Here is a 22,922-nt window from a genome sequence, read left to right as displayed (position 1 = left end):
GCGCGTATTATAAAGGCTCATTTATGCTCTACGCTAGACACGCATACGGATACGGACGGAGCCTTCTGTCCGTTCTCTGCGTACATTTCGTCCGTATTTCTGTCCGTATCCTGCAAGCTTGCGGATGCGTACCGATACGGACCAAACGTTGCAGTTCCAACGGAAATCGTGGGGGCAGTGTCGGGCATTGTACACAGAAAGTGCCGTGAATAGCATACACAAATTAAAAAACTTTTTAAAAATGACTGAGGCTGTATTCGAAACCGCATACTACCGTACTGCCTACTACATACTGCGTTAGTATATACTGTATACTGCGTACTGAATGTGGGATTCAGTATGCTACTTCAGCAGACCGACGCCGTTCACACCGCAGTATGCAGTATGCAAGTTTCCCAGAATGCATTTCGTGGCGACCGGCAGCGGTAGTTGTAAAACAGGCGCAAAGCTGTTTTATTTCCCGCTGTAGCGCTGTTATTATGTCACTTTATTACATTTTTATATTTTTTCATGCGAGAAAGTAACCGTTTAGATCCCCAATGTGCGGTTAGTTTACCCAAATCACGGCTGTTTAGTAATTTGCCTCGATGTTTTCGGAGAAGTGAAGCTCCGGAAGGAGCGGGTCGTCTCAGAGGCAGCAGCCCGTCTCCGGTGTTCCGCCGGCCAACATGCGTCGTCGTCCCGGGGGAGACAGCAAGCCAGTTATCTTAACCGCTGTTTGTAGTGGACAGTATACAGTATAGCGCTGTCTCGGGAGCTCTGCATGTACAGAAATCACCAAATATTAATAAAAAAAAGTTTTAATTAACAGAGTACTTTTTTTCATTTCATATGTACAACAGCCTGGATTTCTATTGTACCTATATAGCTTTCGTCACAGTAATCAAGTAGCCTATGCACTGTACTTATGTAAACAAATATAAACGCCGTACTGCTCAGGAGTACGTGACGACGTCATTAGGCTTATGGACAGTATAAAAGGTGAGCAGAGGCGGGAAAAAACTGAGGGAGAGAAAGGAGAAAATTGAAAACAGCAAAATAGATACTGTAAATGTCGTATTTATCAGTCGTGAGAGGCCACAATGTGGCACAAAGAAGACGAAGGAGGGAGAGGACCAGGATGAATCTTCTTTCAATCATATGTGAATATGAATATGCGCCACTCGATCAGCCGCTCCGTGTCCTGCTCTGTCCCTAATTAAAAAGAAATAAAACACGATACGTAACGTTACATTAGTGTTTTGTTGTTTTCTGATCACTCGCGTACACCAAATTAAGAAGGAGAAAATTTAAATGTGATACTTACATTTGTATTCCCCTGGAACGCTCTCTTGCTCCGCCATTACTCGATTTATCCAGGCTCCAGCGCATTGCATTGTGGGAAACAGTAGGCAGTGTAGACTGGTCGGATGCATACTGGAAATATTCTCCGAATCAGTACGACATCCGGGAACTTTTCGCATACTGCAGATTCTGCTTTTGTTTGCATACTGCATACTACATTTTGGCCAAATCAGTACGTACTAGCAGTATAGTATGCGGTTTCGAATACAGCCTGATCCCTGACGCGAGGAAGCGAATGGTGACCGCTAGTCGCTCAGCCGGCGTTACCGGTGAATTGTGCGAGTTCCCATACTTAATTTGAGCAGCCACCCGGCGAAGCCAGTTGTCGAAAGCCCCGACGGACATCCTGATATACTGAAAATGACGTTCATCGTCAATTTCTCTCATCGGTAAAACCAATGACTGGAATTCTCCGTCCACACTCGGGATGTATTCAGTGGTCTCACAGACCACCGCCGTCTGCAACGCTGCCTGCGATTTTGCCTCCTTCTCAATAGATGCAGGATCGTTATCTCCTCCATTGTCCAGTCGCCATGTTTGTTGTTGTGATAAACTTATTTTTTTTAAACTTTTATTGGAGTGCCGTTTTAATGTGAACGACGCCCTCTAGAGGATGTTTTGCTCAACGTCCATTCCAACGTAGAGGACGCATGAAAGCATGAGGGCAGCGACGGTAAGAACGTTGATAACGCACGTCTCTATTTACGCACGAAATGGAAGCATAAATGAGCCTTAAGGGGGAATCCTCGCGGCTGGTCTGGCTCATCAACGTTCTGTTTTCCCCCGTTGCCATGGCGAGGGCGCGCCGACCCCCCCTCAGCTGGCGAGTTTGACGGCGCGTATAGCCCCGTTCACATACGTCACTACTCGCCCGTCACTCGCTTTCTCGCTGAATTCTACTCGCTGGCAAAAAAAAAAAAATAACTGCCGCCGACGTCTAGTTCAAACGGCAACTCTCTGTGGAACTATCTGTTGACGTCAACTGTCAATCATCTCTATTCTACATTCCGATTGGTACTCGCTTCACTCGCATCGCAGAAAGTTAAAGTTATTTTATCTCCGTCCCCGCCCACATCAGATCGCCTGTCCTGGCCACATTCCGCTAGAATACATTCACATTCATTGACAGCTGTCGCTCAGAGATGGGCGAGTGGCGACGTATGTGAACGAGGTCAAAACCAAAACACCAAGGAAGGCTGAGGAATAGTCACCCACTTATAATAAACTAATAGTTTAAAGGCTCAGCACTGTGTTTTAGTCATTTTTGTTTTCATCTTTTCTTGAATGCTTAAACTCCTCAACCCCATTTAGTATGTCAACATTTGTATCAGAACCAGCAGTTTGTAAGAAATTGGTCAGGAAACGATATGTCATATTTTGGTTCTCAAACTTCCCCAAATTATAAGCAGTAGACAATGGATGGATGGATGGAAATTCCCCAAATTGATGCATTAAAATGAAATTATTCCAAATATGATTTGCGTTTTCTTTATATCATAAGGAAGATAGCATTTGATGTTACGTATACAGTAGATAGAACCTATTCAGAGGGAAATTCAGCTTCTCAGAAGAATTGCCGCTTATCAATTAATCGATCATCGATCGATAAGATGAAACAACTATCGATTAATGAATTACTCGATAATTTGCATCCCTTATTCCATTCCATGAGAAAATGGTGAGAGTTGGAATTGCTGATTCACAATAATACAGACATAATTGCTCAAACATGGATTGCTGTTGTTGCTGTCATGAATGTAAGCATAAGATCAAAAATGTTGCATACCCAACCGAACGTCCCTTACTGAAGATTTCCGGTACAAATACATGTACTCAAAAGACACCCAAAGACCTTCAAATTTTGATTCCTCATCCACACAAACTCATTGGGCCAGCATATAATGTGTGTGCGTGTGTGTGTGTGTGTGTGTATGTGTATATATTAGGGCTGTCAAAGTTAACGCGCAACATCCTCTTAACGCCGTTAATTTTTTTAACGCACGATTAATGCTCGGTATTTAAAAAAAAAAAAAAACGCGCATTGTATGATTTATGGCCCTCAGTGTTTCCCCTACCATTGTACAGGCCTGGCGGGACCGCCAGTCCAAGGAGACCTACCGCCAGGCCAAAAAAAAAATCAATACACCAAAAATAAGCCACCTATCAATTCATTCATAAATCAATAATCATTTACATTAGGAGCGCCTCCGCGCAGCACAGTAGACTTGCTCCGCAAGACACGCGGCCGCAACAATCCTCGCCGCGCGCTCCCGCTACGTTCTTCTTCGTGTACTTTACGCGCTTGATGTTGTTCTGATGCCGCTCTGCCTCATTAAACCATCCAGGATGTAGCTTTCTACTTTGAAAACACGGAAAGTTGACACTGTATTTTGATAAGCTGTTGCACTCTTCAGACTCGCGGTGTGAGCGGAACCAGACCGGTGCTGGAACCGGACCGGTGCATTTATAAGAAAAATGCCGCTTTGTGTCTCCGTCCAAAATCCGCTTTCCTCGCGCTGCATGCTCGCACAGATCCGCTCGTGTGCACATTCGCTGATGCAGGTCGAGTGTTGTTGAGAAATATATGCAGAGACGGCGCTCCTTAAAAACAATATCAAGCCATGCGTGTGTAGTATTAGGACGTGATGACGTTTGTACAACCGGCCAACGGGCCAAAGCCCGTTTGGGCTGGAGCAGTGTGAATGCAAAGCAGTGGCCAGGCACGCTACTGATCGCACCCTTAGGCAGCCTATGTTAATAAAATAAGGATTGTTTTTTGATAAGCTGTGGAACTCTGAGTTAACCTATTTCTACCTGAATTTCTGAAACTATTAGGCTGTTGAGTAAACCTATAACTTATATTTTACTTGATAAAATAAGACAATAAATGCACTCATATGTCGTTATAGTGTTTTACAGTATCTGTAGCTATTAATGTTATGCTCCTCATTTTCAAGCCATATTTTTCCGGCCCCTAATTTTGGATCATTTCCATCAACCGACACCTTAATAAGTCACTCTCTCCTTGAATCCTTGAAAACCTTGAATACACTCTGGTTGAACAAAAATGTTGAATGCAAATATAATAATTGCAGAATTGCAGACTGCTTGCTGCACCTGACTTTATCCAACTGCACCAATACACCATCCCACGCGTCACGTCTGTTTAGGGTTTTTTTGGTGGGTACCACCGTTCCTGAAAAAAATTCTAGGGGAAACACTGGCCCTTATCACTGCACTTACCTCCTGTTACACTATCTCCTGTGACATGTTCACTTTAATTGTTTGTGATATATTCTTATAACCATGTTTTGATCCCATGTTTTGGTAAGGGGATATTTGAAGTGTTAAATAAACATTTTCATAAATCAAGTATATTTGCCCTTATGTTGTTAAAAGTATTAAGAATATGAAAAAAATACATTAAGGTACATTTAGAAGAAAAAAAATGTGCCAAAAAAATGCGATTAATTTGCGATTAATCGCAAGTTAACTATGGACAAAATGCGATTAATCTTTTGACAGCCCTAGTATATATATATATATATATATATATATATATATATACAGTAACGTAATCTTCATCATATTTGATAAGCACTGCCTAGTTTGATCTGAATTCACAAGCTGATTGACAGCTGCTTTAGAGACTCGACTGCTCTGATTGGTTGTTTCCTTTCGTGCATGGTAGAACCTTGCAAATGCTGTTTGGAGACTAAAAGGAGGCAGAACCATTTGTCTCATGTACTACTGTCATGATATAGTGACAGTTTGAGTGAATTCGTACCAACTGCAGCTTTCACTACTGCAATAGTTTCATTTTCCCTTTCCTGCAGAGTTGCGAGTTGCAGTACATCCTAAAGTGAAGGGCGAAGATGAAGACATTATAATTAAAGAGCTGCTTGGTGGCATCACTCATCTGTAACTTGCTCTGTGGAGAGCTCTGTTGTTGCCAGAATGGGAATCTGGGCACGCATCATGGTTTTTCCATTGCGTAAACTCCTAAGCCTGGCTGCTGCTTGAAATGCACATGGTATTAAGAATCAGAGGACTGTTTGTGTGTGTGTGTGTGTGTGTGTGTGTGTGTGTGTGTGTGTGTGTGTGTGTGTGTGTGTGTGTGTGTGTGTGTGTGTTTGTGTGTGTTTATCAATGTCTCTGCACCCCAACCATTCATTTTCATGTAGTAGTCTGCAGAAACAGATCCTAGCTGAGAGTCAAGAGTACTGGAACAAGACTAGGTTCTAACCAAAGACTGTATATAAGAAGTGGAAGTAGTCATCATGAGGTCACCCTTTGGTTTGTGGACGACGGATGTGAAGCCTCGAGGTATTTTGACCGTCGCCATTTGGGCCGTTGCCATCTTGGCCATCGCCATCGTTATCTTAGAATGGTAAATCATCCCCTGCTTTCTGGTCTGCTGGACACTAAATGGACCATAATGTACTAAATGAACATCATGCTGGATTGAAGAAGACTTGGAACTAGAGATTGAGACCATAAACTCATGTTTATACTAATGATGATAATAATTAAAGTGAAGAAGTAGGGTGATTTTCTCATAGACTTCCATGCAATCAGACTTCTCTTTTCTTTTTTCTTTTTTTGCCCCCTGATGGCCAGCAGAGAATGCAAGTTTGACACTAGTGACAGTTCGGCATTCAAGATTCCAAGATGGAGAGGGCCAAAATGCTGTATTGAAGACTTCAGAACAGGGATATGATTAGACTTTACTGAAGAATGAGCGAAGGATTGTGAAGCATAAATGAAATAGCTGATGTGAATGTGCTGCCTCAAACAATGCTTTGCTTCATCAGTCTGGTCTCCTGAAAATCACTTTCCCACACAACTAAACTGCATTGTGAATTATGTTTCAGGTGAAACGTATTTAGTCATGGATTGCGTTTGCCCTAGACATATAAAAAATGTGTTTCTAATTAGTCTAGGGAGGAGGTCTAGGTGGTGGACAGGTCAAAAGACACAGGACTTTCACCAGGAGACTGATGTTAATATCCCTTTAGAAACAAGTACTTTTTTTTTACCAAGTCAAATTTTTGTTTTGTTTCATTTTTGTAGTAATTTTTCTTTCAAACCATACTGGTGTACTAAACTTAACTATGTAGTTTTGGTGGGGTTTTTTTTGTTTTGTTTTGTCCGTTAACCACATGTATACCACAGTTTAAAACTGTGACCATTCAGCCCGGAAGAACTGGATACGTACTTAAGAGTGCATTTGTATGGGAACTTAATTTTGTAAGAGGCGGGACCGGCTCCATAAATGACCATTTCCTGTAGACTCCATATTGGTGTCTCTGTTTTCATTCTTCCTTTGTCCTTTAACCCTTTCAGCTCCACAAGGTTATTTCCTGGAGTTTCAGGAGCCGGTCAACAACATCACCCACTTCCAAGGCCAAATAGCCACGCTGCACTGCAAAGTGACAGGGAACCCACGACCAACCATCCGCTGGCTGAAAAACGATGCTCCTGTAGTCCAGGAGCAGGGACGCATAATCATCCGTAAAACAGAGGCGGGATCCAAGCTCCGCATACAAGACCTGGACACCACAGACACCGGCTATTATCAGTGTGTCGCCTCCAACCCACTCAAGGTCATTTCTGCAACAGGTGTCCTGTATGTCAAGCTAGGTAAGTTTCACATTCATATTTATACATTGATTCAAAGTAAGGTTATTGTATCTGTTTGCACAAAGTATCAGTGAGATCAGTAGCTGTTATTGGCTTGTGGTTAAATCCCCAAGTTTACACATTTTAGCACAATGCTGCATATTATACCTGAACATGTTTATATTGACCTGTAAGATTGAAAACACCCCTCGGCAAAGCAGGGTTGCGTGATCAACCAGCCGATCAAATGTGATTAACGGGGGGGCTGGCTGTTGCTCTACTGTTCTCCGCTTTTGGTTTGTTAATACTATATATATATATATATATATATATATATATATATATATATATGTTAATTAAGTAAGTAAGTAATCAGGAATTAAAAATCTGCTAATCAACCTTTAGTCTGAATGGTGACAGAAAAATAGGCGAATAGGCTTTTGCATGTAGCCAGGAAGCTAAATATGACTTTAATGATTTTATTTATGTTTTTATTTTGGATCCACAGGGCAGATACCGACACATGGCCCAGATGAACCGTAAGTGAACACCTTCTACACATTAGACATTAGGCATTTAGCAGATGCTTTTATCCAAAGCAACTTATAAAAGTACATTTGTCGAAAGAAAGAAACCACATCATAAACAATAAAGTAAGAGCACAAAAATAGAAACAAGTGTCAGGTCCTCATCTGAGTAAAGTAGCTGTTCAGCAAACATACCTTAAGTACAACAGTGCTATGATCAAAGTGCAAGATCAAGGTAAGAACATAGAAGGGCTTTTTTTTGGTGGAAATGAGTCATGCTATGCAGAGTCGAGGTGAAGTCTGAACAGGTGAGTCTTGAGTCTTTTTCAGAAGATGGCAAGTGACTCTGCTGTCCTGACATTGGTCGGGAGTTCGTTCCATCCCTGAGGCGCCAGAACCGAGAAGAGATGGGACTTTGCTGAGCGACATTTGTTTGATTTCAGCGATGGTGGTACCAGCCGGCCAGCTGAAGTAGAGGAGCGAAGTGCTCGCTTCAGGGCGTGTGGTTTGACCAGTGTTTGGAGGTAGATGAGTGCCGTTCCATTGATGGCCTTGAAGGCCAGTACCATCGTCTTGAATTGGATGCGTGCTGCAACAGGGAGCCAGTGGAGGTCACGGAGGAGGGGGGTCACATTGGAGAATTTGGGTAGATGGAAGACAAGGTGTGTTGCAGCGTTCTGGATACGCTGCAGTGGTTTAGTTGCCGAGGCCGGGAGTCCAGCCAGGAGAGAGTTGCAGTAGGCAAGGCGGGAGATGACCAGTGCTTGGACCAGGAGTTGCGTTGCATCCTTTTTGAGGAAAGACCGAATCCTGCGGATATTGTAGAGGGCAAATCTGCAGGATCGGGCCACAGCAGTGATGTTGGAGGTGCAGGATTGTTGGTTGTCGAGGATTACACCCAGGCTCCTCACAGTTGACGAAGGCCATAATGTGTGTGGATGAAGAGGAGTTCGGTTTTATGCAGGTTAAGCTTGAGGTGATGTGCAGTTGTCATTCCGAGATGCGAGTTGCAATGTGAGTGTCGGAGGTTGGGGGAAAAGAGAGGAACAGCTGGGTGTCATCTGCGTAACAATGGTAGGAGAATCCATGTGATGTGATTACAGAGCCTAGTGATCTGGTGTATAGTGAGAACAGAAGCGGTCCTAGTACTGAGCCTTGAGGGACACCCGTTTCCAGAGAGCAGGGTTTGGACATAGAGCCCACCATGTGACCTGAAAGGTGCGATTTGTCAGGTATGATGTAAACCAGGTGAGAGCAGAGTCAGTTATGCCAAGTTCAGCCAGGGTGGAGAGGAGGATTTGGTGGTTGACTGTGTCGAATGCAGCAGATAGGTCGAGGAGAATGAGAACAGAGGAGTGGGATGAGGCTCTGAACATGCAGGGACTCGGTCACTGTGAGGAGGGCCGTCTCAGTGGAGTGAGCAGTCCTGAATCCTGATTGATTAGGGTCAAGGAGGTTGTTCTGCGAGAGAAAGGATGACAGTTGGTTGTAGGTGGCACGTTCCAGGGTTATAGAGAGGAATAAAAGAAGAGATACAGGTCTGTAGCTTTGGATGTCAGTAGCGTCTAGGGTGGGTTTTTTAAGGAGGGGCTTCACTGTAGCAGTCTTAAAAGCCGCTGGAATGAGACCTGAGGTGAGGGAGGAGTTGATCAGGGTGATGAGGAATGGCAAGATGTCGTGTGAGATGTCCTGGAGAAGAGAGGAGGGAATCGGGTTAAGGAAGCAGGTAGTGGCACGGTAAGACGTAACAATTGTGGAGAAGAAGCTAGCTAGCCTTTGTCACATTTCCTGTCGCAAAATGGCTTTGGTCTCCTTTACTTTGTGACATGCAACATGTATACCTCATTACTAATCAAGTTAAAGAATGATCCCACTAGGATTTTACATCCAGCACCTTCATTTGATCATAGTTGGCACTGATGTAGTTGACCAAACTCCTTGTCATGACTGGTTTTATAATGAACCTCCGGTGCAGAGTTATTAAAGTTATAGTCCAAACAAATATCCTTCACAAGTGCAAATGCATGTTTCTTTGTGTTGTTAGGAAAGCCTGCTCATGCGATGACATGTCAGCTAACACCTCCACAGATTTGACTGACTAAGGCCATGTCCACACTTACCAAAATTATATTTTTCCCCCCGGTTTTCCTTGGCGTAGTTTCAAGAAAATCTGCATTCAAACTAATCCATTGTAAAGGACTCAGCATGCTGTAGTACATATTCCAGGCCTATATATGGCGCTGTTTCTGCTACAAAAATACACCAAAAACGGAGAAGGGATGGAGCATGTGCGCATGTGCATAAAGCATGTGCGCTGTATACAAACAGACAGTAGAAGAAGAAACCAAAACCTTTTCAGCTTAGAGTAGTGGCAGAGGGGCAGAATATGTTGCCAAAGTAACCCAAATAGGCTTAATATCTGCTGCAGCACGATCACCAGCATGTAGGCCGCCATTTTTGTTGTTATGAGTCGTTGTAGGGATAAGAGGTCAAAGGCTAGAGGGTCGATGAGAGGGGCGATGACATTATCGTATGCGTATTTTCCGTACACATGAACACGAAACATAAGGGCAGTGTTTTTTACTTTTTCACACAGGGATCTGGTTTTTAAAGTGCGTTTACAGGCACCAAAAACTCCGGATCCATGTGGGCGGTCAGCCCAAATGTGCAAGACTTCTGCGTTTACACACAAAAAAGATTTCCGTGTGGACATGGCCTAATATGGTGAAGATATTGTGCTGTGCTGCACCGATTGATGCAACCAAAGTATGAGGGTAACGGGACGTGCAGCTTTCTCTCTCTCTGGTAGGTTTGACTCACTGAATGGGCCTCAGAATAGATTCCTGGACCAGCAGTCAGACACTAGCCAGTGGTTTGGACAGACCTGCTCTGAATGGGAAAGAATGCTGATTCATGTCCTCAGCCAGACCAACTATTTCTGCGTGCTCAGCCCACAAATCTTGACATTTTAATCCAAAGTATTGAAATTCTACATATTGTGTTAAAAATAGACATAGTGACTCGCCTCTACTAGTTGAAACCCGACTATTACAATTGGCTATTACAATTGAATTTAGCTATTGGTTGATCTGGAGTCAGGTGACTTATATCAGCGACGTCTGCTAAATGCCCTACATGTAAATATGGAGGCAGCTTTAGTGAATAGCCATTAGAGTATTAGTGAAGAGCAGCCTTTACCCTTTCAATTAGCCTGTGAATCTCTTATGCTAATTGCTAATGCTAATCACTAGCATACACATATCCTCGGCCCTCATGAAGTCCAGCTACATGTTAAAATCGAGCTGAAACATCATCTCCAGAGTCTCTTTCTTCTGCATGGTGACGTATTTCCCAGTAAAACAGGACCGGACGCAGAACATAACATTTGGAGATTAACTCACAACCTTTTCTGGTGGGGTTTGGTGGGTTTAGCTCAGGAGGTAGAGCGGGTTGGCTGGCAACCACAAGATTGCCGGTTCGATCCCCGGCTCCTCCTAGCTGAGTGCCTGGTGTCCCTGAGCAAGACACCTCACCCTAATTGCTCCTGAAGAGCTGGCTGTCGCCCTGCGTGGTTGACTCCGCCGTAAGTGTGTGAATGTGGGTATGAATGGGTGAATGTCAGTCATTCCTGTCAAGTGCTTTGGATAAAAGCGCTATAATGAGGACCATTTTCTAGCTCTGAACAGCTCAGAGTTACAGATCGATTTAAGGATGGAGGTCATGATATGATTGGTTGAAATTGGTTGGTACTAGCTGATGTAAGCAGACATCATATATTGTTTTGCAGGAAGAAAAACAATATTGGATTTTGATTTTTAACAAGTCCCGGGTTCGATTCCCGGGTCGGCCCGGGTTCCTTCTGTGTGGAGTTTGCATGTTCTCCCCGTGTAAGCGTGGGTTCTCTCCGGGTTCTTCTGTAGCATGGAATCAGCAAGCTAGCTAGCTAACTAGCCAGCCACTGAATGAGTAAATCTGAACGTAATGCTTCATCCACACACTCTTGGCCAAGTGCCGATATTTAGTCTATAAAATGATTCACCAGACTTTAATGGTTTAATTTCATGTCCGTGGCAAAAAGAGAAAGCCCCGGTGTGATTGTAATGATACACTGGTTGCTGAAAATGAGCCACTGATAGACGTGACTAGGCGTGTCGTTGTACCTGAACATGTTCATACTGTATTTTCTCCTTCCAGAGGCATTTTTTGAATTCCACTATTCAGACAAAACTGTAGGGTTTAGTTACTCTTTATATGTCTTTTATCTCGAGCTGGGGAGAAGTCTTAATTTTTCAATACAATTTGGTCTATTGAAAAGGGGGCGCAGGATAAAAAACACGCTGTTCAGGGCTTGTACACATATTATGGTTTACCAACCCACAAACTGTAAAATGAGACAACCCAGGCAGTTTCTTTTGTGGGCAGCCATGTTCATAAAACAAGAGATTCAACAAGCCATCCAGATTGGACTCGCCTTTCTATAGTCCCTTTTAGACAGACGATTCCGCCTCGTCTATGGACTCGTCGGCCGTGTGATTCAATGAGCATCAGAAATCTGATTAGCTCGATGCATCAAAACAACGATGTAAGGTTGACTTTTGCTCGTTATTCATATTTACACGACCTCTGCTTACTCCTCTCCTCTCTGTTGCATCTAGTAAATACACACAATAGCGATCAAACACACGTTTATAGTGATGGTAGATCTACTATGTGAAAATAAACGTCCTTATGTGCAGTGGCGGCACCAGAAAATTATTATTGGGGGGGGGGGGCAATGAGGGGGTCTGATTGTTTATAGGAGGTGCTAGTGAATTCTGATTGATTAACATCCAAACCTGGACATTTAAGTGCAAAGTATTTCAATTCTAGATATTGTGTTATAAATATACAGTACATAGTGATTTCTCTCTACTGGTTAAAGCCAGGCTTTTGCTATTGAATTTTGCTATTGGCTGATCTGGAGTCAGGTGACATATGTGGAGGCAGTTTTAGTCACCTAAAGTCACCAATAATTACCCGCATGCTAGCGATTAGCCATCATGAAGGGCAAGTTTTAAACAGTGAAGTGCACTAAAGTAATGTAGAACAAGCCTAGCAGTTCATGTTACATAACGAGGATGCCACGTACGTGTCCACAGGCAGCGGTGTTTCCCCGCGTCCCATTCATTGTCTATGTGAAAAGCTGTGCAATGCATTCTGGTAGCGTCGCGGCGAATGTCGAGAGACGGCGCGCGAGTTGGCCGCTCCTCATTTGCCTAAAGTTGAAGTCGAATCTACTTTATGCTAATCAGAGGCGCCGGGCTCGACTCGCCGCCTCGGGAACGCTCGCGAACGCTCGCAAAAAAATGTGTTGTTTAAAGGAGAGTGCCTGTCAATCATCCTCTAGTGGCAGCCCACCAAGCGTGCAATACTGGGAAGCGGCGCGTCCACACGCGTTTAAAATCGCCCCCTGTGGACACGTACCTTGAAGGTGCGTGTCCACAGGGGCGATTTGTGGACGGCAAATTCACCTTCAAAAGACTGCCAGATGGTTCAGTCGATAAGACCAAAGTCATCTGCGCGAACTGTGGGTATGAAATGAGCTACCATAGAAGCACGTCCAGTCTGAGATATCACTTGCAAGCCAATGCACTTATATCCTAACTGTACTTATCTCCTGTTACACTATCTCCTGTGACATGTTCACTTTAATTGTTTGTGATATATTCTTATAACCCTGTTTTGATCCCATGTTTTGATAAGGGGATATTTGAAGTGTTAAATAAACATTTTCATAAATCAAGTATATTTGCCTTATGTTGTTAAAAGTATTAAGAATATGAAAAAAATACATTAAGGTACATTTAGAAGAAAAAAAATGTGCCAAAAAATGCGATTAATTTGCGATTAATCGCGAGTTAACTATGGACAAAATGCGATTAATCGCGATTAAAAAAAGTAATCTTTTGACAGCCCTAATATATATATATACACTTTATATATAACATATCCTCTTTGGTTTGCTGCCGTGTTCTATCGCTTGAGCACCATAGTCACGTTGACTTTGTTGTCCGACTTGACGGCGTTTGGCTGCCGTCTCTTTTAGAGCCCGCCCCCTCAGACACCTGCAGCTCTCGTCGGCGTGATAAGTCAAGTCAAGCCAAGACCATCCTGAACAAGCCTAATGAATGGGACGCGGGGAAACACCGCTGCCTGTGGACACGTACCTTCTGGGGAGGTTCAGTGCAAGTTCCGTCACTTGACAACCCGATGACAGAAGCAGCGCCGCCGCTCCCACCACGCGCTGTGCGTGCGTATAATAATAATAACAATGCCGATATTATAAAAAACAGGAGAGAGAGAGGGAGATGTTTTGGTCCGAGAGGCTGAGTTTCCGTTACGCGTGCCATCCGCCTTTGATCTGACGTCAGATGTGACGGGACAATCTATATAGATATAAATGCACGTGTTGATTCAATTAGTTGCATTAAATAGTGTTTGTTGTGATTATGTATTTCATTTAAATGTGCCTGGAACTGTGGAAACCTGCCTGTGAGGTCTCGTGGTACAGATACACCAACTCCGGCAGCGACGGATGTCGACACAAGTTAACGGACCGCCGAACGAACCGGCGAGTGGGCGGTTCTGTGTTCAAGTTGGATCAATTGGATAGACGTCCTGCGAAGTGAGCGGGACTTGAGTTTCCAACATGGCGGCTGGGCCACAAACGATCTCATTTTACAGTTAAACAACACACTATAGCATGTTTCTGAAAACATTTGAGGCGGGAAATGTGTAGTGCAATAATAGAATCTGGATTCATATTTGATCAACACTGCCTAGTTTGATAGTTTGAACGAAGTTTCTGGAGCAGGCGGCATTGCGTTGGACGGACGTCATTTGCATAAAGTTCAATCTGTCGAACTTTATGCAAATTCACATACGGCGACTGGGCAGTCAACTCGACGTGCTGTATCCATCATGCGGAGCTCCTGCTCTACATAGACATTAGGCTTGTTTCGAATCAAGCATGCGCATGCATTTGCCTCGCAAAACAAGGCATTCTGGGAAAAAAACGTCACAAATGCTGGTGATAACTTCCCTTTGCGACATGTCACATGACTTTAAAAACTCGCGGTATCTCCAGGGTACCTCCCTTCGCATGCTTTTCTCTGCAGATGGTCTGAAATAAGTGCGGACATAAGACACTCCCCTCAACGTTGCCCTAGTTGGTTAGAATTATCACGTGGTATTTCCCACGTGAGAAAATTCCTCAGCCTCCGTCAACAACGGGACTTCAAATGCCTCGGCTCGAGTTCGTCAGCGACGAAGAAAGCCAGCGCCACTGGGTAGACCATATTCTTTGTGCAAAGTCCGTGAAGTTTCCCCTGGCGCGATAGTTTTTGTTATGTATACAATTATTAATAAAGTTTAAATAAAAAAAAAAATAAAAAAAAGTCCGTGAAGTGCACCTGTGTCCGACTTGACGTAGTGGGAACTTGGCGTGTTTATGAGGAGTTCCGGCGGATCCTCTCAAGTCTCGTGCATGCATCGGCGCAAATGCATGCGATCCGAAACGCGCCCAATGAATGGGATCCGTTGACTTGACGTCTGTTGCCGGAGTTGGTGTGTCTGTACCATTCCATCGGTGACGTGTGCGCACTGCGCGCCGTCAGCCGGACTTCCACTCCGCCAGCTGTGATTCGCCTTGAATGAATGAACTTTAGGCTTGTTTCGAATCAAGCATGCGCATGCATTTGCCTCGCAAAACAAGGCATTCTGGGAAAAAAACGTCACAAATGCTGGTGATAACTTCCCTTTGCGACATGTCACATGACTTGCGCCGAGAGTAGACCAGGTTGGAGCTGGCGGGCTTTCGGCGAAGTATCGGCGAGGGCCACACCCATCTTGGCGCAGGCGATCCACCAAACTGCCAAACTGACCTTGCGCAAGGCTGCGCGGGTCGAAACTTGCATCCGCCACCCTCCGCCGCCCTGCGCTGCGCCACGAAACTAGGGCCCAAAGTCTTGACAGTCTTTGGCGCTGAGACGTAATTAAGGGGAATCTGGGAAACTGTGTTGTGACTGCACAATGTATGGTTTTTGTACTGGGACACTGGAGGATCTCATGTTGGGAGACCGGGAGGTTTGGGCCACATGGCCGGAGGAGTGTTACAGGAAGTAATTTTCTATGTGCCACCATCAGACTTTACAATCACCCACTGTGTATCTCAGCAGGGCCAACATTGATTCATTTGTGGATCACCTGTTACTGGAGACAATTGGTGGATTCAGATTGTCAGCTGACAAGTACCAATAAACTGTGGCTGATATTCAGGTTGGGTGTCTCTACTTTCAACGTGTTGCTTGTATTTCTCTTGTATTCTTGTAAATGTTGATGCACAAAATGATCTTTTAAATGGACAAACAGCATATGTGTAATTCATGGCACTATTCAAATGGGATAAAAAAAATGTTTTCTCTTGCTGTTGACTACCGTACATATTTTTTCTGAAATAAGGTCCGTCTCCACCTTTAAATCCCGCCTGAAAACGCACTTATTCTGAGCGGCATACTGACTATTACCTTATTCAATGCACGATGACTTTGCACTAAGTAGCCACATTTCTTTATGTATTACTGTTTGATGTTTTTACTGCTTGATGTACTGTTGTCATTTATGAATGTCTTGTAAGGTGTCCTTGAGTGCTTTGAAATAATAATAATAATTATTAAGGCCCATGGTGGTCCACCAGAAGGGGCAGCATGTAGGGCGCTTTACTCATTGATTGGACAGTTTTTGTCATGTTACACCATCACCTAAGTGGGCAAAAGAAATTGTGATTTGACAGCAGTTTATACAGCACTTTTCTATCAAATATGCTGAGAGCTGTCTGAAAAATTTATATTTTTCTCATAGCATGACTCTTGGTAGAATTTAATACCAAGGAGTAGGCTACACATCATAATTATGACCAGTACTGAACACTGACCTTTATATACAAATACAGTTGATTTATATTCAGATTTGGCCAATATTCTTTTGAAGGATTCCTTGATTGTGGTTATTAAAGAACAGAAACCAACAAACAGTGTGTACCTATCAGTAAATGTTTGAAAACATTATTTTGAGTGCCCTCTGGTGGACCGAGGCGAGACTACCAACAGTAAAGTTGGTCACTGACCCTAGATCCACAAATGAAGCTGCCATTGTCCAGTCTGCTGTGGACACTGATGGGCTCTTTAAGGGCTGAGGCGTGGGGGCTCAACAGACTTGACCCACAGCCTCCAAACAGGTCCACTGTCCATTTAGTGGACAAACTATTTACTATGAATCGCTTCTCCTTGTGTTACTTGCGGGATCATTTATGTTTATTCGTATCACTTGCTCAAGTTGCGCAGAGAGGAGGGGGCATCGTCCATGTAGACACCGGCCATGTTTCATCCATCATAGCTGAAATAACCACTATTGCTGCTTTGTTCATGTTGTCAAGTCCCAGATATGCCGTATGTCGAAGTTCATAACTTCATTCAGAAGTGCTTTGTGCTTTGGTCTGATTCATTCTTAGTCTCTGGTTTCTCCACATAGTCTGGTCTGGTCTCTAGTCTAATGTGAGCTACTATCTAGACCTCTGGGGGACCACAGACAGTCTCTGGTTTCTCCACATAGTCTGGTCTGGTCTCTGGACTAATGTGAGCTACTATTTAGACCTCTGGGGGACCACAGATTTAACCATTACCACAGCTTTTCTCTGTTGAAGCGTTTCATCGACGTTTTTTTATATTACTTAATTTGATGCTGGCTAGTTAGCTAGCTAGCTTGCATGCTAATTCCATGCAGTTACAGAACATAAAACAGCAGCACATGAACTGCTGGGCTTCACTGTTTTAAACTTACCATTCATGATGGGTTTGTTGGTGACAGTTGGTGACTAAAGCTGCTTCCATATACGTCACGTGGCTCCAGATCAGCCCCAAAAAATATCATTGTAATAGCCGGGTTCCAACCAGTAGAGGGCAGTCACTATGTATATTTATAACACTTAATTTGCACTTAAATGGTTGGGGTTAGACCTGAATAAATCAACACTATATATACACATATAGTGATAGATAGATTGATACATACATACATACATACATACATACATACATAATATAATTTTTCTTTCAGGTCACGTGAAAAAGGTTTCTGCCAGCCGTACCGAGGCATTGCCTGTGCCCGCTTCATCGGCAACCAGAGCATCTATGTTGAGTCGCTGCAGATGCAGGGAGAGAGTGAAAACCGCATCACAGGTAACAAACTCAACCGAGTCTCTTAGTTGACGCTGTTATCAACAAGTAGCTGGTAGAACAAGTAGTTCTAACTACTAATGGTACGCTCTCTGTTTCCTCCCTCCAAGCTGCCTTCACTATGATCGGCACCTCCACCCACCTTTCAGATCAGTGCTCCCCGTTCGCCATCCCGTCCTTCTGCTACTACGTCTTCCCTCTGTGTGACGAGGGCTCGCGGGCCCCTCGGCAGCGGCAGCTCTGTCGAGATGAGTGCGAGGCCCTGGAGAGCGACCTGTGCCACGATGAGTACAATATCGCCCGATCCAATCCCATGATCCTCATGCAGCTGGAACTCCCCAGCTGCCACCTGCTGCCACGGCCGGGAACGCCTGACGCTGCATCCTGTATGAGGATAGGAGTGCCACCAGAGAAACTGGGTCCATGTAAGTGGATGCTACGCCTTAAAAATAGTGATGTAGAGGTGCAAACACATTTTTTTACAGCTCTGTACTTAACACACTGACATGACTGGTATAACTCTTCTCATCCTACTATCAGAGAGAAAGAGAACACATATTTCTTAAAATATGGAAGTATACTATCCACAGTGGTAGTGTATTATTTATCATTTGCTATAGAAGTGAAACATAAAAGATGAAGTGAATAACATTAGAACAACAGGAACCATGCACCACAGCGACTACTGAACCAGCTAAAAAACAATCATTTAAACCCACAAAATGTAAGTCACTCCTCTGATAGTATGTAGGAGCATCCACACTGAGCCCCTTTCTTCCCACAGATTCCCCCTCAGACCACAGCTGCTACAATGGCAGTGGGGCTGACTACAGGGGCACAGTCAGCATCACTATGTCTGGTCATCACTGCCAGCCATGGACTGCTCAGTACCCTCACAGTCACCACCTTTCCCAGGAATACCCCGAGCTCTGGGGAAGTCAGAATTTCTGTCGTAACCCGGGGGGCCAGATGCAAGCGCCCTGGTGTTTCACCCTGGACCCTCACATCAGGGTGGACCTGTGTGACATCCAGCCCTGCAGTGAGTAACAGAACGCAGTCATTATTACCCGTACCATAACATGTTTCTGTTTTTGTGTAAATAAAAGACAATACCAGAGACAGGTGATGCAGATAGGTGTGTTGTCCTACAATATGGTTTTGTTCCTTGTTCAAATCATAAGCAGGAGGCACGGCCAATGTTTTATGCTGTGAAACACGAGCAAATGTGAGTTTAAAGCCAACTAAACTGAAAAGATATTTGGAAAAACCTGACCGTGATTTGGCAAACAAAATCAGGAGATTAAATCAGCGGCTGATGTTCTTCCACAAAAATTCTACATTAAATGACAAAGTCTTGCTTGCTTCTTAGAAACCGAATTACAACTGTCAACAATGTTTGTTTATGCACAATGAACCCATCCCACGATTGATAGAAGAGACTGTGGATTGGGTCATGATGGTTTCTTCTTCCTAAAAAAGTTCTCACTCTTTATCAAAAGTATGTTGTCCTGCTCCACAGCAGGAAAAGGCCGCAAGATGATTTAACCGACAATTATCGACAATTAAATTAGTTGGTGACTAATTTCCTCATCGATTTTTGTCGACAACGTCACTAATCGTTGCAGCCCTACTGTCTGAAAGAGAAATCACGCTCTTACCCTGTCTTGGTTCACCACTAGATAATGATTTGCAAAAATATCATAATGTCTGCAATCTGCAACGATTAGTAGATGTTGTCGACAAAAATCAATACAGATACCAGTTCATATAGTACTGTGGAATGGAGGTTGCTGACATATGGGACTTTAAATTCACGGTTTTCAGTTATGGTAATTCATTAATTAATTTATAGTATGAATACATTTTAGGACACATGTCTGAGTTAATATATGAAGTATGACTTCGGTTATAGATTCTCATGAATGACTGTCTAATTAAGACTGACTTTTGATGAGTTACTGATGGAGGAACCATCCATTCATGACTGAGTCCTCCACAAGTCTGACATGAGTTCTACATGAACTCAGGATGAACTGGGCATTAGTTAAGCATCAATTCATGCCAATTCATGCTGATGAGTGTCTACTTAATGTAAAGTCTTACTGAAAAGTTTGGGTAGTCAGTCAGTCCTAGCACAGGGTGGGTCTTGCCAAGAAAAGCTTTTGTTAGAGGGGCAGATGGCAAAACAAGGCCAGTGCCCACTCATTTGGTTGGATCTTTGATTTAAATGTCCAGGTGAAGATTGAGTCATCAAACACTCCACACTGGCGTATGGAAATAAAATGTTTCACTGTTTGTATGAAGATTTTTAAGTTTCAATGGACCCTCCTACTTTTTTCTGTTAATTATTTCATTTGCTTTTCAGGGAACAGAACATTTTGTTCCACTAAAATCACACCAGCTGTAACTGATTAGAAACATATTCTTGCACCATGAGGGTGGATGTGTTTTTTATTTTCCATGGTGATGTTATTATCACTTGACTGAAAATTCATATTGCAGTGCATTATGTTTATGCCTCAGATTATGTATTTTAAGAAAAACGTATGGAATAGTATCAATGATACAAATCAGAGAAGTTAACTTGCTGGTGTCTCTGTGATCTCACCCAGAGCCTCCAGAGAACCCAAGGAAGGAGATCCTGTTGATTCTCATCCCAGCCATTGCCATCCCATTGGTCATCGCATGCCTCTTCTTTCTGGTTTGCATGTGTCGCAATAAGCAAAAGGATTCATCTGACACTCCACTTCGCTGCCAGCTCAGCAGCTCACCAAGCCAGGACATGGAGCTGTCTCTCCTCAGTCAGCATAAACACCAGGTGATACACAAGACACATACAATACAGAGGCTCAGGCTTCCATTTACATTCACACGATGGCCCCCTCATTCATTTAACCCAAATAAATGATTAAGGATAACTTCAATGTAGGTTCTTATGGTTGATTTAAATTCAGGGTCGCTCTAAAAGATGGATAGTATATAATAATGCAGTTGTCAATTTAAGGCCTTTCTCATAATATTCTTAACCACTGTGCAGTGTTTTGGTGTCTGATAAAGCTTCAAAATCATGGATATATTACCTGATATTTACTCAAATCCATTCCTGAAGCAGCACACCCCAGCAACGCAGATTATTTGAATGCAGTGCTGGCTTTAATCTGCATGACACAGTACACCTGATTTATTCATTGTATTACATTGAGTGTTATTGTTGCCCATACACTTTGGTAACAAGTCATTCTATTTCTTGTTTTCTAGCTGCAGGCCAAACTGCGGGAGATTAACATGTCAGCTGTACGGTTTATGGAAGAGCTTGGCGAGGACCGGTTTGGTAAGGTTTACAAGGGCCACATGTATGGCAGCGCCCCTGGTGAGCACACCCAGGTGGTGGCTATCAAAACACTCAAGGACAAGGTTGATGCATCGATCTGTGAGGAATTTCGCCATGAAGCCATGCTCCGCTTTCACATACAACACCAACATGTCGTTTGTTTATTGGGTGTGGTGACCAAAGAGCAGCCAATGAGCATGATATTCACCTACTCCAGCCTTGGCGACCTGCATGAGTATCTGGTGGTACGCTCCCCCAACTCAGATGTCGGCAGCTCAGATGATGACAAGACAGTGAAATCAACACTGGAGCAGGCAGATTTCCTTCATATCATCACCCAGATTGCTGCCGGAATGGAGTACCTTTCCAGCCAGCAAGTCGTCCATAAAGACCTTGCTGCCCGAAACATTCTGGTCTTTGACAAACTCAGCGTCAAGATCCTTGATCTAGGTCTGTTCAGAGATGTCTACTCTGCTGATTACTACAATCTTATGGGTACAAGCCCTTTCCCCATTCGTTGGATGTCCCCAGAAGCTATTATGTATGGCAAGTTCTCCACCGACTCAGACATCTGGTCTTATGGTGTCTTGCTGTGGGAGACTTTCAGTTATGGTCTACAGCCGTATTGTGGCTATTCAAACCAGGATGTGATCGAGATGATGCGCAGCCACCAGCTACTGCCTTGTCCAGATGACTGCCCCGCCTGGATTTACACCCTCATGCTGGAGTGTTGGAGTGAATTCCAAGCGAGGAGGCCACGCTTCAAGGACATCCACACACGTCTGCGCTCCTGGGAAAGCCTGTCCAACTATAACAGCTCTGCTCAGACGTCTGGCACCAGCAACACGACCCAGACCAGCTCTCTGAGCACCAGCCCTGTTAGCAACATCAGCATGAGCACAGCGAATGCATCACGCTACGCCAGCCCTAAAAAGAGCTTGCCATTTCATCAGCCCCAGTTCATGCCCATGAAGGGCCAAATGCATCGGCCAATGGTACCCCAGCAGCTATTCATCCCTGTCAATGGATACCACCCGATGCCAGCTTACCCATACCTGCAGAACTTTTACCCAATGCAAATCCCCATGCCCATTCCCCATCAGCAGATGCACCACCCACCACAGATGGTTCCCAAAGCTGGTTCTCACCATAGTGGCAGTGGATCCACATCTACAGGCTATGTCACCACTGCCCCCTCCAACACTTCTGTTACAGAGCGAGCGGCTTTGCTAAACGAGGACTCCAAGACCAATGATGACAACTTGGCTGACAGGGTGTCCCAGGATGAGTTGAACCAAAACAAGGACTTGTTAGTGCCTGAAACAGAATTGCTTGGTGACAGTGACCCTCCACAGACTGATGAATTGGTGATCCACTTGTCAGACACATAAGTGTGGTTCTGTATGATGTAGAGCTGAAATATTCTGTGAGCTGTGCTTGCCAAAAGTAATAATAAGCAGCATAAAGTGAAGTGAGAAATTCTGTGGAACAGTGAGTGAATGTTTTTTAGAATAAGTTTCTTAAACACATTTGAATGTCAAGTGTGTCTCATGTTTGTACCTCTCAAACTCCTGTGTCAATCATGCAATCCTTTACAGGCCTTGTTTTTATAATGTTGCCGTTCAGAGGGATTTATGTTCTTGCTGTACATTTCTTTATTCACATGTACTTTGTACTTTAAAGTTTGCCTTGTCTTGATGGAAATTGTGCCATCTCTGATCGTACTGATACCAGTGCCACTTGTTTTCACTTGCCAGCAAGGCCATTCACTGGTAGGCCATAAGGTGACTCATGCCTCCCACCTATACCACACCCAGCTATTGCGGC

General features: G+C 43.9%; 1 protein-coding gene across 1 annotated transcript in view; it reads left to right on the top strand.

Moving 5' to 3' along the window:
- ror2 (receptor tyrosine kinase-like orphan receptor 2) overlaps positions 1-22,541 on the top strand; it is a 52,656-nt gene extending 30,115 nt beyond the window's left edge. The window contains 7 exon segments of the mRNA XM_084034457.1: positions 6,691-7,023; positions 17,646-17,648; positions 17,651-17,767; positions 17,875-18,189; positions 18,549-18,803; positions 20,377-20,582; positions 21,029-22,541. Coding sequence (XP_083890583.1) covers positions 6,691-7,023; positions 17,646-17,648; positions 17,651-17,767; positions 17,875-18,189; positions 18,549-18,803; positions 20,377-20,582; positions 21,029-22,486 — 2,687 coding nt within the window. The 3' untranslated portion in view covers positions 22,487-22,541.
- Positions 22,542-22,922: the final 381 nt, after the last annotated feature.

Source organism: Eutrigla gurnardus (assembly GCF_963514095.1).
Source record: "Eutrigla gurnardus genome assembly, chromosome: 19".
Lineage (NCBI taxonomy): Eukaryota > Metazoa > Chordata > Actinopteri > Perciformes > Triglidae > Eutrigla > Eutrigla gurnardus.
Note: the sequence above shows the minus strand (reverse complement) of the source record. Positions and strands in the feature narration are given on the sequence as shown.